At 38.2% G+C, this 19,170-nt stretch overlaps 1 protein-coding gene across 1 annotated transcript in view; it reads left to right on the forward strand.

Moving 5' to 3' along the window:
- Sf3b3 (splicing factor 3b subunit 3) overlaps nucleotides 1-19,170 on the forward strand; it is a 47,659-nt gene that overhangs the window by 26,592 nt on the left and 1,897 nt on the right. The window contains exons 12-23 of the mRNA XM_047529221.1: nucleotides 975-1,126; nucleotides 1,976-2,131; nucleotides 2,901-3,056; nucleotides 3,733-3,876; nucleotides 6,856-6,978; nucleotides 7,780-7,934; nucleotides 14,605-14,779; nucleotides 15,414-15,619; nucleotides 15,716-15,872; nucleotides 16,776-16,901; nucleotides 17,319-17,531; nucleotides 18,100-18,198. Coding sequence (XP_047385177.1) covers nucleotides 975-1,126; nucleotides 1,976-2,131; nucleotides 2,901-3,056; nucleotides 3,733-3,876; nucleotides 6,856-6,978; nucleotides 7,780-7,934; nucleotides 14,605-14,779; nucleotides 15,414-15,619; nucleotides 15,716-15,872; nucleotides 16,776-16,901; nucleotides 17,319-17,531; nucleotides 18,100-18,198 — 1,862 coding nt within the window. The remainder of the gene's footprint in view (nucleotides 1-974; nucleotides 1,127-1,975; nucleotides 2,132-2,900; nucleotides 3,057-3,732; nucleotides 3,877-6,855; nucleotides 6,979-7,779; nucleotides 7,935-14,604; nucleotides 14,780-15,413; nucleotides 15,620-15,715; nucleotides 15,873-16,775; nucleotides 16,902-17,318; nucleotides 17,532-18,099; nucleotides 18,199-19,170) is intronic.

Here is a 19,170-nt window from a genome sequence, read left to right on the forward strand (position 1 = left end):
AAACCAGGTCCCTTAGCTGCCATTGCTAGGAGTGAGATAGCCACTCCAATTTAGTGCCTTGTCTTGTTCTGTCCTCTGTTTGCCTGATTGCTAATCTCAGCTCTTCTTTAAAAGAGAAATGTGCTTTTATTCAACATTTATGAAGTTTTTATGCCAAATATTGTTGGATGTGGGGGACATAGAAGCTGTTTAATGTTGTAATATGGCAAGTAGATCCCTTTAACTATGGGATCTGCAGAGGAAACTTTTGGGATTGCCTGTATACTTCAGGTCTCTGACCTCCTTGAGAAACTCATTAGTGTTTGTTTATCCAACTACATTTCATTTTGAAAAACAAATCCTAATAGGATTGCACATGATCACTGGGTTGTATTTTTAAATGATGAAAAAACAGAGGGGTCAAGGAATGACAATATAAACATTCCCCATCCCCCATTTCCTGGTTATTTGGTGTTCTTGCATCATTCCCAATGGGACTAGGATTCTCAATTTCCAATCCTAGAATAACTTTAATCTCATGGAGACTTAAGTAATCTCTGTTTCATTCATTAGAGCATATATTCCTACATTAGCTTCTTCTGGGGAAAGTTGGGTATCTTTCCTAGTTTTAAGGAATATTTCTTCTTGTGGTTGGCAATTGGCATAAACATGCTCTAGCTCATATATAGTAGTAGTATTAAAAATTTCCTCATACTTTTGATTCCCTTACATTGTCCTCTCTTATTTCTCTAGAAAATGTCTCAAAGTACTAATTTTCAAAGATGCTGAGGAAAGTATTTGTATTCAATATGTTGAGGCATTTATCTGTAGTCTCTATGACCCTCAGTTGTCTTTTGGGATCATTCTGTGCTTTGTGTGTGTCTGTGATGACCATACATAGAATTGCCATGGAAGAATTCTGAAAACTTTGTTTCATCTGACTTTTTAATTTTTAAGAGTTCTTAGCTGACCAACTCCTTTCTTTCTTTTTCCAGATGAGTTTGATGCCTACATCATTGTGTCCTTCGTGAATGCCACCCTTGTACTGTCTATTGGAGAGACTGTAGAAGAAGTGACCGACTCTGGGTTCCTGGGTACCACCCCAACCTTGTCCTGCTCTTTGTTAGGAGATGATGCCTTGGTACAGGTGAGAATTTTCAGAGCTTGTTTAGTTGCTTAGCTTATTTTTTCATTTCTTTGCCCTCATTGTGTGCTATATAGGCAGCTGTGTTCAGGTCTCTTTCCACCAAAAAGCTTTAGGGAGGGGGCTTGCTATTTTATCAAAATATACAACTGCACCAAGAATTGGGTTTTTCAGATTTTTACCAACTTAGCTATTCACTTAGAGAACTTTGAAACATAATATTCTTCTTTGTTTGCCATTCCTATGATTGTTATAGAGATCCATTTCTACTGTTCTCATCTCTATCTCTATAAAGTTTTTATTATTTATTTTAAGTTGAATCTAGGAGTACTCTACCACTATTGCCAGCCCTCCTCCCTGTTTTTTTGGTTTTTTTTTTTTTGTTTTTTTTTCTTTTGATACAGTCACACTAATTTGTTGAGGCTGGCCTTGAATCTTCTTGCCTCAGCCTTCCAAATTGGTGAGAGTACAGGCATGCCCCACCTTTCCTAGCTATAAAGGGGTTTTTTTTGTTGATTTTTTTTTTTTGTCAGTGGACCTTTATTTTTTTTTATATGTGGTGCTGAGAATCGAACACAGTGCTTCGTGCATGCTAGGCAAGCACTACCATTGAGCTACAACCCCAGCCCCTATTAAAGGTTTTAATACTTATTTTGTTAATGAGTTTTGAATTTCTTCAAAATGGAAATTAGAAAACATAAAATTTTTAAAGTTGCTCTTGTCTGGGCTTATTAACTCCAGTTGGTACCTCAAGTGCAGTGGCTCCAAATCTACCAGGGATGACAGTTCTAAGGATCATTCTGTGATTAGTCAAACCACTAAGGTCATTTTTCTTTCCTTTACTGACTGCAGGTGTATCCAGATGGTATTCGGCATATTCGAGCAGACAAGAGAGTCAATGAGTGGAAAACTCCTGGGAAGAAAACAATTGTTAAGTGTGCGGTGAACCAGCGACAAGTAGTGATTGCCTTGACAGGAGGAGAGCTGGTCTATTTTGAGATGGATCCCGTATGTCATTTTATGATTCATGTGGGACTTAGTATAGGGTCCAGAGGTAAAGTGGGGAATTGTCATCCAGGCATCTAGAGTGTACTCACAAGAAAGAGAATGGGGGAATGTAATGGTCCACAAATCAGTTTGGCCCTTTGCAGGGGAGAAAAAGGAGGAATAAATGTTTAATTTTATTGGAGTTCGAAAATTATCTCCTAGGAGTAAAACACTTGGTCTCTCTGCATTTTACATCTACTTTTCAAACAAATATTTGGCATAGCTTTATTTTCTGCCATCTGAATCCATTTCATAAATTTTCTTTTGCTCTTCTGTATGGAAGTCTGTTTGGCAATACTAAACTTTCTTGTTCTCAGAAAGTCTCTAGTGTGGTTAAGATTTCTTTGTTGTTTTATGTTGGGGATTGAAATTTCTTTGTTTTTAACCATCATATTTGAATTCCTTTTCTCCCAAAGTATTTTCATGAACAGATTAAATAATTTTATATATTTCTGTTTCCTGAGAACTATGGTGGCACATTGAACTTGTTAAAGTTCTGTTCTTTCTTTTGTTACTCAGACAACTAATTTTGCTTGCCATTAGGCTGTTAAATATTGTCTTGGGTTCTTGGGTAGAGAAATGGTTGGTCACTGAATATTTAAGAGGAGTGGGAAGAGCCAGAAGGAAACCTGACACCTGTCTTCCTTCCCTGGACGAGGGTTTTGGGTGATTTAGAGCATCTAGACCCATGTCTATAGTTTGTGAACACTCTCTGTTTTCCCTTTTGTAGTCAGGACAGCTGAATGAGTACACTGAGCGGAAGGAGATGTCAGCAGATGTGGTGTGCATGAGTCTGGCTAATGTGCCCCCTGGAGAGCAGCGTTCTCGTTTCCTGGCTGTGGGACTGGTGGACAATACTGTGAGAATCATCTCCCTGGACCCCTCAGTGAGTGACACCCTTAATTTCAAGGATCTTATGATTGGAACCTGAACACTTGGGCCCTAAAATCTACATTTGCTGCATCTCCTTTTTTGGTGTGTGTGTGTGTGTGTGTGTGTGTGTGTGTGTGTGTGTGTGTGTGTGTGTTTTATGTATTTGTGTATGTGGTGCTGGGGATTGAACCCAGGGCATCATGCCTGCTAGGCAAGCACTATACCACTGAACTATACTACCAGTCCTGTACCTGTTGCTTTTGTTGATTATCATAGTAGCATAGTTCAGTAATCTTGTGCTGTGGTTGAGAATGTTGGTCTGAAACTACTGAATGTTTATTTCAGTTAATCCTTGAGTCCCCTTTGTACTTAAAAACCCCAGACTCCAAGACTATGGAAAAAATTTTACTTTGGGCCTTGGGCCTTAGATAACGTTCAGGAAGGTACCCATTGTTTTTTTGCTTTTATATTATCCATTTTGACAAAAAGAGGAAACAGTATTTCCCAGAGCTTATTCTGAGATTTAGTTATAATTAACAATCCACTACCCTCTCATTCCTGGGGTTTTCTCTGCCCACAAGACGGTTCTTCCTTCAATGATAGCATTAGATTTTTCTGAGTACATTTTTTCCCAAATTGGTCATTTCCTGTTTCTGATGATTTTCTCTTCTCTGTACCCCCAACCCTAGGACTGTTTGCAACCTCTGAGCATGCAGGCTCTCCCAGCTCAACCTGAGTCCTTGTGTATTGTGGAAATGGGTGGGACTGAGAAGCAGGACGAGCTGGGTGAGAGGGGCTCTATTGGCTTCCTATACCTGAACATTGGACTGCAGGTAAGAGATCCAGAGGCTGACATTGTTGTTGCAAGACTTAGAAGGTTTCACAAGCTCCTTTGTCCAATATAGGCATTTTTGGGCCCAGGATTTCAGATGCCAACTTAAGAAAAGTAAAGAAAAGTGGGCTCCACTTTTCTCAGCTCTTTGATTAGAATATATCAACCCTGGAAGAATTTTCACAAAGGGATTTCACATTTGATAAAAATGCCTTGCTTTCACTGTTCTGGGTCAGAACTAGAGGGATCTTTGAGTCATATGTAGTTCCCACAGTATTTAGCCTTTTGAAACCAATACCTTAGAATTCATAATTGATTCCTTTACGCGTTCCTTGTCAAAGCATCTGAGCTCTTCATGTCATATAAAAAGCAGGAACCTAAAGATTGGACAGTGTTGGGGTTCTTGGTTATGTACTTTTTATTTTCCTTAACTATTATTTACATGAACGCATTAATCTAACCAAGGTACTTTTGCTTATTTTTCTCTTTTTTTTGTACCAGGGATTGAACTCAGGGGCACTCAACCACTAAGCCACAGCCCCAGCTCTCTTTTATTTATTTTATTTAGAGAGGGTCTCACTGAGTTAGTTAGTGCCTCCCTTTTGCTGAGGCTGGCTTTGAACTCAAGATACTTCTGACAGCCTCCTGAGCCACTGAAATTTACAGGTGTATACCACCGTGCCTGGCATACTTTTGCTTTTTAAATTTACTTTTTATGCAGAAATTCTCAAACATAAACAGAAGTTAGACTAATATAATAAACCTCCCTTCTCTCTTTTTCCTGGAGTATTTAAAAGCAAATCCAAGATGATAAATCATGTTTTCATTTTCAAATACTTGATGAAAGTACCTCTAACGGATGTCTTTTTTTTTTTTTTTAATTATTTTTGATGTTGATAAACCTTTATTTTATTCATTAATTTTTATGTGATGAGAATTAAAACCAGTATCTCACATGTGCTAGGCAAGTGCTCTACCACTGAGCTACAAACCCATCCCCACAGATGTTTTCCTAAAGCACTAATATTCTCACACCCAGCAAAAATTTAGTATTCCTGTCTTCTGACACTTTGTCCGTGCTATAGTTTTCATGTCAAAAAGTGGCTGTTTAGTTGAATCTACTCAAGATTTCAGCAAAACTGTTTGCATTGCTTCCTGTATTTTTTTTTCCGGGGGTGGGGGATACCATGGATTACTTCACGAGGTGCTTTGCCACTGAGCCGCATCCTCAGCAACCCCTCCTTTAATTTTTTATTTTGAGAGGGTCTCATGGTCTCACTAAATTGCTTAGGGCCTTGCTAAGTTGATGAGACTGGCTTTGAACTTGTCATCCTCCTGCCTCAGCCTCCCAAGTTCCTGGGATTATAGCCACTGTACCTGGCTGTTTTCTGTCTTTTTAGGTCTCATTATAACTGTCCCACCCCCTATTCTTTTTTTTTTTTTTTTTTTTTTTATAATAGATTAGATCATTTTTCTTTCAGAATTTACCAACTTCTAGACTTGGCAGTTATTTCTTGTTTAACATTCCTTTGTCCTCTATATTTCCTTAAACTGACGGATGGATCAAAATCATTCTGTCCATTAGAAATATAAGGTGATCCTTATGTGTAATCTAAATTTTCCAGTAGCCACATAAAGGAGCAGGTGAAATTAGTTTTAATGTTTTATTTAATCCTGCCTATCTTTTTTTTTTTTTCTTGGTGCTGGGGGTTGAACCCAAGACTTTGTGCTTGACAGGCAAGCACTCTACCAACTGAGCTATTTCCTCAAACCTAACCCTGTATATCTAAGATCATTTCAATATGCAGTCAATATAAAAACCACTGAGATACTTTACTTTTTTTTTTTTTTTTTTTTTTTTTTTTTTGGTACTAAGTCTTGAAATCTGGTATTTGGTACTTTAAACTTAACAGCCTATATCAATTCTGACCACACTTGGTTTGAGGGCTGTAGGATTGGCTAGTGCAGACCAAGAAATTTATTTGATTCAGGTTTAAATTGTGGGGTTTGGGGTAAGAATAGTTCGAGATGGTGCTGTTTATTCCCTGTTGCATCACTTGAGATAAAGGATATCTGGGTATCCCATTTCTAGTGATGTTGAAATGTTTTTATTATGTTTTAAAGCTTCACATCAACTTTTTTACTTAATAGTTATTGATACATATTGCCTAGATTGATTATTTCATCAGGGGTTGGAAAATGATTTTCTATTTCTTTATTTTATTGGATGAAATTCTTCTCTAAAGACAAAATGAGTTTCATTTCTTTGCTTACCTTAAATATAGTCCATGCAGGAAAAGGATCAATGCTTCCTTTTTTCTCTGTTTGTATCCAGAGTTAAGGAGTTAAGACCATAATGGTCTCTCTCCAGAGGGGACTAATGAAGTGGGTATTTTGGTTTTTCTTTTTTAAAGTAACATGAATTTGGGGAGAGTTTATATATTTGTTCTTAGAACTATTGCTATCTTTTTGTTTTAGATGTTAAAATGTCGGATTTTAGACAACTGGAAGTTCCCCTTTGAAATTTTTTTCCTTTGTTCCTTTAACATGACCTCATTTTTTTTCCTTCTTGCCCAACAAGATGTCCCACATGCATCTGGAACATTCTTGCCCTAGCCTTGAATCATTCATTTCCTTTAGGAACCTTGTTCTTTTTAGGGAAATTGGTGTATAGAGACCATAGTCAGTAGACCTGGGATTTTTTTAAAATTATAAAGGAGATTTTAACTTTCATGATTTAAAAAAATAAATAAATAAATAACTTACAAGGTATATAGTGAAGTATATTTTTCATTTAGTAGATGTCTATTTGAATGAGTGATTTATAAAGAGAATGAATGACTGATGCTTAAGATTTTCTTTTTAAACCACTAAGCCATTTCTTTGTGTCTGCTCGGAGAGTAGCTAAGAGAGATTTCCTCTACATATCTGATAAGCTTACGTCATGAGTAGGCTCTCCCACTCCTCTTCTTTTGGTTAGAATGGTGTGCTGCTGAGAACTGTCCTAGACCCTGTGACTGGAGACCTGTCTGACACTCGCACTAGATACCTGGGGTCCCGTCCTGTGAAACTCTTCCGAGTCCGGATGCAAGGCCAGGAGGCAGTAAGTAATAAAAGGGGGCAGGCAGCAAATACAGATGTTAGTGACACCAGCTGAGAAAAATCTCTTTATTGTCTAAACTTTACTTCAACTAATTCATTGGTATGTGGTTAATATATCAGTTCTATGTTGATGTTTCTTTCATGTAAAAATTCCACTGGTCCCTTAATCTAGAACTTCCTATCAGGAATTCCATGGCACTGTGGCATGATTTGGTTTTAGGGATATTGATCCCTTTTGAGCTGGAGTTAGTTGGAAACCTTCCATTCAGGGTACCACTAGCCATGAGTAATACTGTCAGATTTACCCCAGGCTCATAGTATCATGATTTACTACCTAATGTTAATGAGATTGGGAAATGTATCCTTTGTAGTTAAGAATAGTAGTTTGCTGGATCTCTTCCAGTTCTTAAATGTTATTTTATTTCATTCTTACAGCTGGGGCTGGGAATGAGGCTCAGTTGAAGAGTGCTTACCTAGCATGGGTGAGGCCCTGGGTTCAACCCCAGCACTGTAAAAAAAAATAATAGTAATTTTTATAGCTGTTCAGCCTTGTAATAGTATTTCTATTTTATACCTATGGAAACAGGCTCAGTGAGATGGAGTAATGATTAGTCTAGTTCATGCAGCTTGTAGCCCATGGTTTTATCATATACTAAATCTACTGCCTCCTTTTCTTAAATTGTCTTTTAGGTCTCAAATGCTTTGGAGTATTCTGTGGACTGAAATTTAGGTTAGGATATTTGGTCAACCTACCATGCGTGAATTTTTCCCAAGCTCATTGGAAGTGTTTTTCTCTCCTCAGGTATTGGCCATGTCAAGCCGTTCATGGTTGAGCTATTCTTACCAGTCTCGCTTCCATCTCACTCCCCTGTCTTATGAGACCCTGGAATTTGCATCTGGCTTTGCCTCTGAACAGTGTCCTGAAGGCATTGTGGCCATCTCCACCAATACCCTGAGGTGAGTTTATTATAGGTTTGGAGCCCAGTAGAAAGCCTTTTTGCCATTGTTTGAGGAGGTTGTAGAGACATGGCAGAGAGCCAGCTCTTCACCATGAGACTAGTGTGTTACAAGTGAAACCTTCTTTTGGCTCAGAATTTAAGTACCTGGGAGCCAAGTTTCAATGTTTGGAGTTTTAGCTTGTTTAGACTTTCAGGGCCAAATTTTAATACTTAGCACTATAGTCTTGAGATTAAGGTTTTTGTTTTCCAATAACAGGGAAGGGCAGTGCCATTGGATTAGTTTTAGAGTAAGGGTCAGATTATTTATTTATTTATTTTTTTAGACTTTAAAAAAAATAATTAATTAATTTATTTTTATGCGGTACTGAGGATCTAACCCAGTGCCTCATGTACTAGGCACACTACCACTAAGCCACAACCCCAGCCAGGGTCAGATTATTGATAACCATTTGGACTCTGTCTTACCATTTTCAGTGTTAACATATGAAATTCTAACCTCAGTTTAGGTTATTTAGGCCTTTTATAAGCTATTTAGTAGCAATTGTTTTTACCGATAGTAAAAAAGTTAACTTTTTTAGGCCTTTTACAAGCTATTTAGGAGCAGTTGTTTTTACTCATAGTAAAAAAGTCAATTTTTAAAAAAAAATTTTTTTAGATGTTGATGGGCCATTACTTTATTCTTATTTATATGTGGTGCTGAGAATCAAACCCAGTTTCCTCATATATGCTAGGCAAGTGCTCTACCCCTGAGCCACAACACCAGTCCCCCGATAGTATTGACTTTTAAGAGTCAAATATATATATATATATTTTTTTTTTAATTTATTTTTATTGTTAACAAATGGGATACATGTTTTTTCTGTTTGTACATGGAGTAACAGCATACCATTTGTGTAATCATACATTTACATAGGATAATGAGGTTTGATTCATTCTGTTATTGTTTCCTCCCCACCACCCCTCCCACCCTTCTTTCCCCTCTATACTGTCCCTCCTTCCTCCATTCTTGCCCCCCTCCCACCCCCCATTATGTGTCATCATCCGCTTATCAGTGAGATCATTCATCCTTTGGTTTTTTGAGATTGGCTTATCTCACTTAACATGATATTCTCCAATTTCATCCATTTGCCTGCAAATGCCATAATTTTATTATTCTTTATAGCTGAGTAATGTTCCATTGTATATATATACCACAGTTTCTTTATCCATTCATCAATTGAAGGACTTCTAGGTTGGTTCCACAGTCTGGCTATTGTGAATTGAGCAGCTATGTACATTGATGTGGCTGTATCTCTGTAGTATGCTGATTTTAAGTCCTTTGGATATAGGCTGAGAAGTGGGATAGCTGGGTCAAATGGTGGGTCCATTCCAAGTTTTCTAAGGAATCTCCACACTGCTTCCAGAGTGGCTGCACTAATTTGCAACCCCACCAGCAATGTATGTAGGAGTGTACCTTTTTCCCCACATCCTCTCCAACACCTATTGTTGCTTGTATTCTTGATAATCACCATTCTAATTGGGGTGAGATGGAATCTTAGTTTTGATTTGCATTTTTCTTATTAAAGATGGTGAACATTTTTTCATATGTTTGTTGATTGCTTGTAGATCTTCTGTGAAGTGTCTGTTCATATCCTTAGCCCATTTGTTGATTGGGTTATTTGTATTCTTGGTGTACAGTCCAATATATTATATTCTTATTAAGATAGAAAATAACATGGTCAATACATTTTTATTATTATTATTATTATTATTATTCTCAGGTTTTTTGGATTTTTTTTTTTTTAGCTTTTTTCCTCCCAGGGAACTCAGGGGCACTCTACCACTGAGCTACATTCCCAGTCCTTAATATTTTTATTTTAAGATGAGGTCTTGCTAAGTTGCTGAGGCTGGCCTTCAACTTGTGTGTGATCCTCTTGACTTGGCCTCCTCAGTACCTGGGATTATAAGTGTGCACCACTAGGCCCAGCTTTAAGTTTTTAAGACATTAAAGTTGTACATGTCCTGATTATTATTGTTGTCTACAATGATACTAGTGTAGCCCTCTTGATAAAATCAATCACTGTTAATCTTTAAGTGACTTGTTCTTTTGCAACAGCTTTTAGGATCTTTTTATAGCTGTTGTTGTCTAACTTTTAGCATTTTTATATACCTTTTCCAGCAGACTCGATCTCCCTGCATTCTTCTATACATTATTATTATTATTATTATTATTATTATTAAATCTCTGCACTTGCCCTTGGAATGCTTCCCCTCACTTATGTCTCAGGCTTTCACAGTTCCCCCTAGGCTTCATCCATGGTCCCTAACTCCTGAATTGCTTTAGATTTAGACAAACTCTAAATTTTCAGACTGTTTCCTAGCAGGAATACTTTTTCCCCAAAAAAACTTCCCTTAGTGGGCTGGGGAGATAGCTCAGTTGGTAGAGTGCTTGCCTTGCAAGCACAAGGCCCTGGGTTCGATCCCCAGCACCGCAAAAAAAAAAAAAAAACTTCTTTAAGACAATGCCACTGCTATAAACATTCATGTATGAATTTTTGTGTGGGCACAGGTTTTTAGTTTTCTCTGAAATATGAGTGGAATTGATAGGTAATATTATAACTGTTTTAACTTTTTGAGGAACTGCCAGACTGCTTTTCAAAGTGACTGAATTCTTACATTTCTATCAGCTAAGGTATGAGAGTTCCAGTTTCTCCATGTTCTTGCAAACAGACTCTTGCTCTGTAACTTTTGAGTCTAATCATCCTGGTGAGTGTGAAGTGTATCATGATTTAGTTTTGTATTTTTCTGATGCGTAATGATGAACATATTTTCTTTTTAAAAATATTTTGTTTTAATTGTAGGTGAATACAATACCTTTATTTTATTTATGTGATGCTGAGGATTGAACCCAGGGCCTCATGCATACTAGGCAAGTGCTCTTACACAGAGCCAGCTAGGCTATTCTTCTTAGAGTAATATCTGTTCAGATCTTTTGCCCATTTTTTAATTGGGTTGTTGTCTTTTTATTATTAAATCGTGTTAGTTTTCCAGTACTATAACGAGACATCTAAGATAATCAACTTAGTAAAGGTTTATTTTGGCTCAGTTTTATAAGTTCTAGTCCGTGATTGGTTGGCCCCATTGCTTTGGGCTTATGGTGAGGCAGCATATCGTTGTGGGGGCATGTGACAGGGCAAAACTGCTGACATTATAAGCCAGGAAGGAACAAGAGCAAGGAGGAGGCCAGGGTCTTACATTCCCCTACTAGTTCACAACCAAGTGACCTAAAGAACTTCTGTTGGATTCCACCTCCTAAGGATTCTACCACTTCCCAATAGCACCACCCTGGAACCAAGCCTACCATGAGTCTTTGGGCGATATTCAACATCCAAACCAAAGCAAATTGTGAAATCTTTATATGTCCTTGATACAGGTCTCCTATCAGATACATGATTTGAATGTTTTTCCTAATCTCTGAGTTGTCTTTCATTTTCTTGATGGTATCCTTTGTAGCACAGAAGGCTAGTTATTTCTAAAATAATTGCTTAAAAGTGTATGTGAAAACTACCCGAAGTGTTGAGTATCACCAATAGCCTATGCACCACGTAGGTAAATGCTGGGTAACTTTGTATTTTCAAAGAAGCAATATAGTATGGGAGCGTCTGTGGTTTAGTTTCGTATGTGTCTTTTTGAGGACAGGTGTCCTTTCTGCGTAGAGTCTGTGCCCTGTAGTCCTTGTAGCTGTGAGTTAGAGCAGAGGAAAATGGGAACAGTGGGATCAAGGGTTGAGATTTTTATTTATGGCATACTTATTTTTTTTCTTGACACTGATAATTTTTGATATTTAAATGGTTCATTTTATAACTTAGATGTTTGTAGAATTCTTGAATTAGTGTCTGCACAAATAAAGGAACATGGTAAATTACTACTCAGAGAACTTGGGTGTGCACAGGAATAGAAATACCATCAATAATAGTGTACCAGAAAACGTTTGTACTTTTGTTTTATGCTGTATGCTTCTGGGTTAACTGTTTTCATAGCACTTTGGAAGAGTTTTCTGCTGTCTTCCGTTGTTGAACTTTGGGACTACTGTCAGACCGACCATATGTGGTCTGTTGTTTATTTTTTTTGGTGTTTTCTGCAGTTCTTAGGGACTTTATCTAGCTTGGCTTATATTTTTATCTCTGTTGGTTCTTTTTGTCTGAAAAGTTTTAATTTTCCCATTTTATCACTTCTTTTAGAGTTCTGAGTAGATGTTTGAAATCTTCTCATTCTGTCTTTCCTTTTCTTTTAGCACCTCACTACCCTTTCATATTCTGTCTCTGACTCTGCTGCATTCTAGATAATTCGAAAACCGTATGATCAGATCCTGCTTGATACTGGCTCTTTCCTTAGAGTCTTAGAGAATTTATTGGGGATGGATGTCTATGTATGTATGTATGTATGTCTGTTCATATGTAAAACAAGTCTCGTTTTTATTTGAGACAGGGTCTTACTAACTTAACTGAGACTGGCCTTGAATTTTGTCCATTTGCCTCAGCCTCCTGAACTGCTGGGATTACAGGCACACACCACCACATCCAGCTAAAGTCTCTTGGCTTTTGATTTTCACAGTTACCATTTGATTTTTATTCAGAAGGGTATCATCTACTTTATTTTATGAAACATGATGAGCATAATACCACATGTTAGGTAATTGCAGTGCTTTACAACAAATTTAGAATTAGTGTTCTTTATTTCTGGATTTATCAGTAAAAGAGGAGATTCTAACCCTTCACTGTCACAGAACAATTACTGGTTTACTGGTGATTGACAGAGATGTGAATTCCTTAGGGGCAAGTCTTATATTTTGTTCACCAGGCCATCCTATGAACTCTAGCTTAGAGTCATGGCCACACAGGGTAGTCCCAGTGTATATTTATGTGAAGGGGGAAACTGAGGGAGAGGGTTTATAACTGAATGGGTAGTTGAGTTTTAGAAAGAATACTAGTTGTAGACTACCCATTCTCATTTCTGTTAAAAGCCTTTTACTAAAGGTACATGACCTTTAAACACTGCTTACTTCCTTGAGAATTCTTAGCAGTTTTACATTGTTGAATTACCTTAAGTAAATAAATAGCAGTACCATTATTTTTAGTCCTCATAGACTCAATGAAGAAATTTTAGATGATCCTGGAGACCCTGGTTTGGGGCGGGAATGGGTGTTATTTTTTGTTTATCTATTTATTTATTCACAATACAAGTGCTGTACCACTGAGTTCCATTGCCAACCCCTTCAATTTTATTCGAGACTGAGTCTTACATAGTTGCCCAGTCTGGACTTAAACTACAATCCTTCTGCCTCAGGCTCAGCTGGAATTACTGGCATATGCCACTGTGCGCAGCTTCATCGTTTGAAAAATGAATGTCTTCTTTCCAAGCATGTCTTTAGTCAGTCCTCTCCTCTCAGACACGTGTATTACTAGTTCTTGTGTATCTTTATACACAAGTTTTAAGCATATCCTAATGAACATGTGTATGTGTTCTTTTTTCTCCTGCTTACACAGAGAGCTCACTACATACACTCTTTTACACCATACTTTTCTCATTTTACAGTAAGTCTTGGAAGTCACTCAATATAAATATTATATAACTCCATATTGTTTCATTGCTAGATTTTTATATCATCTGGATATATCATGGTTTGTTCAACTAGTGTCTCTTGGTTGATATTTATTGTATTGTTTTGCTTTTAGCAGTGCTGCAGTGAATAACCTGATAGGTGTATCATTCCACATGTGTATGAATAAATCTGTAGGGTGAATTCTTAGAAGTGAGTTACTGGAACAAAGGTTATATTCACTTGCCATTTTAGAAAATTATACTCCCTGTGCAGAATATTTTCAGCTTAGAAGAGCATTTCCTGTATTGCCTCATGTGCCATATCTTCTAAAATCTTCTGAGATCCTTGTCTTTCTAATTCTCAAATCTTTCTCAGGTTTGGGGGCTTAGTAAATTTGTAGTTAATTCTATACCTCTTTCCAACTACTAGAATTTTATTTGACATTTCATATCTACTAAAATCTCGTGTTTTAACCTTTGTAGTTTTTCCCCTTTTACTGCAGATGATGTTTAAACTGTGACTAAAAGTCATTAGAAATCTAGTAACTATATTTTTAAGAGTGCCTGGGTTCTCCTTGTTTTTCCACATAGTTTGGCTTAGATGTGTATCTTTAGGTCTTGTTGGTCAGAAATTTGTGTTCCCTTTCTTGCTGTCTCTTGAATTATCAATGGATTTCCTAAAGCTATGGTGATTTTCATTCAGAAGGGTATCATCTACTTTATGAAACATGATTCGCATAATACCATATGTTAGGTAATTGCAGTGCTTTACAACAAATTTAGAATTAGTGTTCTTTATTTATGGATTTGTCAGTGAAAAGGAGATTCTAACCTTAAACTGTCACATTATCACTGGAGTGATACATTTCTTTGATCATAATGTGTGATCACTAATCAGTGTAAAATAGTGGGGGATTATTGCTGAAGGGAAAGGCTCTTCTGGATCCTCTTACCTGTTATGAAGAATCTTCTAGCTTAAAATGGCAAAATTAAAGCTTCAGAGGTTGTGTTTACTATAACTGCTCATGGTCCATTTCAGCCATCAGTTTCTAGGTCCTGAATAAATGACCCCTTGCATTTTGTCTTAGGATTTTGGCATTGGAGAAGCTCGGTGCTGTCTTCAATCAAGTAGCCTTTCCACTTCAGTACACACCAAGGAAATTTGTCATCCACCCTGAGAGTAACAACCTTATCATCATTGAGACAGACCACAATGCCTACACTGAGGCTACTAAAGCTCAGAGAAAGCAGCAGATGGCAGAGGTAATGTGTCTGACTTCCAAGGTTCAGTTTAAAGGCATGTGTGTGTACTTGTGTAGAAAAGTCAGTCTTGTGACCTAGTGTTTATATACTGATCTGGATTTTCAGGATTCTGTTTTCGCTATGGAAGAATTCTGTCCTTGAGCTTCCAAAATAGGCTCTTATATGTTTTCTGGATTTGAGCCCAGAGGAAACAGCTTTCAGATTCCCTACAACACCAGTTCTTCCCAGAAAACCATTTCCCAACAAAAACCAAATAATCACAACCTTGGAGAACTGGATCCAGCCTGAAAGAAAGGAGATAAATAGTCTTAGCAAGGGATATGAAGTAATCTTGTAGAAAAATGGGGGTTTTCATTTTCACATTTCTCAGATCCAATATTTGCTACAACTGGTATTGTTCTTTTTTGGCATTTTCTCCTCAAATGTTGCTGGCAGTATCTGATTTTCCGGTTGATGATCTTTTTACTTCCTCTCATTGGTGCACCTTTCCTTGAATCTTTACTTAAGGAAATCCAGGTTTTGGGTGACAGACTTTGCTATTTTATAAATTAAGCTCCTCCTCTAGTGTTTTTGCTGCTTTCCCGCTTCTCACCTCTGAACACACTGACTCCTTTCTTTTTCTTTTTGGATTTAGGAAATGGTGGAAGCAGCAGGGGAGGATGAACGGGAGCTAGCTGCAGAGATGGCAGCAGCATTCCTCAACGAAAACCTCCCTGAATCCATTTTTGGAGCTCCCAAGGCTGGCAATGGGCAGTGGGCCTCTGTGATCCGGGTGATGAATCCTATTCAGGGGAATACATTGGACCTTGTCCAGCTGGAACAGAATGAGGCAGCTTTTAGGTAAGAAGCCTAGGACAGTCCAGGATTTGTTAGGCAGATACCAGAATTCTTTGGGTTTTACTAATGCCTGACACTTTCTTCTTTTTCTTTTTGTAGTGTGGCTGTGTGTAGGTTCTCTAACACTGGTGAAGACTGGTATGTGCTGGTGGGTGTGGCTAAGGACCTGATACTGAACCCTCGATCTGTGGCAGGGGGCTTTGTCTATACTTACAAACTTGTGAACAACGGGGAGAAACTGGAGTTTTTGCACAAGGTAGGAATTAGCCAGTGATTCTCCTGACTCTTAGGTTCTACCTAGTTCTCCCACTTTTGCTGAACTTATGAGTCAGACCTTTGGGGATCAGCTCACTGATTCTAATACATCTCTCGGCAGCACAGGGAAAATGTTGAGGTCATGCTTTAGTGATGTACCAGTGCCTAGCTCCAAGAGGAAGCCTGGGTGCTAACCACCCACAGTGGAAAGATATATGCACACTGAATCAGCTCCTTGTTTACTGTTTCACTCAGCAGACTCAATTTGTGACTAAAATTCAGCAGTTTTAAAGAATTAATATTCTGGGAAGTTACTACTTAATAGAAACAGAGTTTCTATTTTAGAAGATGAAAAAACCTCTGGAGATGATGGTTGCATAACAGTATAAATGTAGTTAATGCCTCTAAACTCTGTATTTTAGACATGTCTTAAAATATAAATAACAAATGACTCCTTTAGTCCTACCATGAGATGAGTGTCCTCTTGGAAGTAATTATTTCACAGACCCTTCTTCTCCCTTAAAAATAAGATGTCATTTTTACTTGCATTCCTTTCCCATCTCTCTGCAAACCTTAGTCACTTCTTAAATGTTGAAGCTTCACCGTTATTTCGTGGTGCTAGCCCAGGCTGAGGACAGCACCCATCAGGTACCAGGACGTCTCACTTGTGGCATTGAGCCACTTGCTAGGTGAAGTGCATTGTATAGGATTTGTTTACCTGAAAATGCTGTTTTATACGGAATGCTGCATGTGTGGTTTATTCCTCTCACAAGCGAAAATAGAGTTACTTGCTGCCTGTCTTCCTGACAGGTGCCCATAGAAGCAGCAGTTCTGGGTTGAGGGGGTCGAACTAGCTTGTGGCTTTGTGTTGTGGTAGCTGCATGACCTGTTTTTCCTCTCACAGACTCCAGTGGAAGAGGTCCCTGCTGCCATTGCTCCATTCCAGGGGAGGGTGTTGATTGGTGTGGGGAAACTTTTGCGGGTCTACGACCTGGGAAAAAAGAAGTTACTCCGAAAGTGTGAGAATAAGGTAAACGTTCTGTGGAGGCTAAGACCTACCTATGAGGCAAGAGGGGGCATTGTTCGGGTAATGGACACTGATTCTTAAAGTCATGTGACTTTATTAGAACCATATTATATTCCCCCTTTTCCAACCTCAGAATTTAGACTCTTAAATCTTGAGAAGGGAAGGAGTAGATAACCTCATTCAAACCAAAAATCAGTTTTCTATCCTGCTTGCTTTTATAAGAAATTTGAGAGACATGTATTTCCACTATATTAAAAACTCATTCTTTTTCCTACCTTCTCGACATTTGTTGCCAGCAGCTCTTCTGATGTGTGCTTTTCTACATACCCTATGTCTGTACTAATCAGAGAAAGCTAGATTTTCTGTAGGTTCTGAATTCCAGGATTATATCCATTTCAGTCCTTGTTTGTCCCCCCGCAGCATATCGCCAATTATATATCTGGAATCCAGACTATTGGGCACAGGGTAATTGTGTCTGATGTCCAAGAAAGTTTCATCTGGGTTCGCTACAAGCGTAATGAGAACCAGCTCATCATTTTTGCCGATGACACCTACCCCCGATGGGTTACTACAGCTAGCCTCCTTGACTATGATACTGTGGCTGGAGCAGACAAGTTTGGTAACATTTGTGTGGTGAGTCGTTGATTCCTTTGGTTACAGTGATGTGTAGAAAAGTCAGCTTGGTTTGTGGCATTGGTAAAACCAAGGAGCCAGGAGTATGATCTCTAATATGGGAAGTAAAAATGGGTGTAACATTTCAGCCCTACTATGGCTAATTCCAAAAACCAAAAATCTTTGGTCTTCCTACCAGTCCTTTGAAACCCACTCCCAACCCCATGGTGACCTCCCTCCTCTCTATAGAACATAATTTAATAATGATAAGTTTAGTTTGAACAAATGACTAGTATTTATTTTTACCTTTTGCTAGAATCTTAACTTGGCCAGGTCTGACTTGTCTTTTTGTAATCTGTGGTCTGGTTTTGCTCTTTTTGTGCTGAACCTTGCTTAAAGCATGGTTCTCTTGAGTTTCTCACACCTCAGACACAGTTCCCTGGAGTAAGTATAGGATATTTGGGCTCAGGCCTCTGTCTAGATAGTTGCCCTGTGCTTACTTACAAGGGCCCAGGGCAACCATATTGCTTTCTGATCCAGGGGAGCAGGTGCAGGTCCCATCCCTGTGATTTGTGTCACTTCCTTATAGGTGAGGCTCCCACCTAACACCAACGATGAAGTGGATGAGGATCCCACAGGAAACAAAGCCTTGTGGGACCGGGGCTTGCTCAACGGGGCCTCACAAAAGGTAAGATTGCAAAAAGGGCCCAAGTGAAAAAGTAAGTTCAATACCTTCCCTCTTGCTCTCACTGAAGAAAGAGTTTTGATTGGATTATCCACAGTGCACATGACTACTGAATGCTCTCTTGTAAGTTTTTTCCTTCTCAGAAATCCCTCAGCTTACAAGACAGTCTGTAAAGCATGAATGCTGGGTTTGTCATAAGGTGACTGCATGGTCACCTCATTTTTATGAAGTGTAAAGTAGGAATTTTTCTGAGATATTCTGTCAGTAGTGTAAAAATCTCTTTGGAGAGTAGTGAGTCCTTGAAAAATATGGTCATAAGGTTCATTCCCAATACTAACCAGCTCTTCTCTGGGTCCTGAACCTGCTCATCTCCTGTAGGCATGTACTTTAATAGAGAATCTCTTGTCTTTTAAAGATAACTCTGTTTTAGAGAACAAACTAGTGATCGCTGTTGTTTATAATATGGTTTCTTTTTTTCTTAATTGCAAACTTGATAATTTAACCACAAAGTTTTCATGATAATATTTTATCAGAAATAATCTAAACCTCAATATGTTTTGAGGCACTAAGCTTTAAATAATGAAAGAATGTAAAGTATTTTTAGATTTCAGTAATTTTGGAATTAAATTTATTTAATTAATTAACCAAGTTTGGTACTGGTGACTGAACCCAGGGGTACTTAACCACTATATTCCCAACCCTTTTTATTTTTTTGAGACATGGTCTCACTGAGTTCCTTAGGGTATCACTAAGTTGCTAAGGCTGGTCTCCAACTTCGATCCTCCTGCTTTAACCTCTGAGTTGCTGATATTACAGGTATGTGCCACTGTACCTGGCAATTTTTTGATTTTAAAAGATAATGAAATGTGCTAGGTGGAATGGTATACCTGTAATCCCAGCTACTTTGGGAGGCTAAGACAGGAGGATTGCAAGTTCAAGGCCAACCAGACAACTTAGCAAGACCCTGTTTCAAAA

This window comes from Sciurus carolinensis, chromosome 16 (assembly GCF_902686445.1).
Source record: "Sciurus carolinensis chromosome 16, mSciCar1.2, whole genome shotgun sequence".
Taxonomy (NCBI): domain Eukaryota; kingdom Metazoa; phylum Chordata; class Mammalia; order Rodentia; family Sciuridae; genus Sciurus; species Sciurus carolinensis.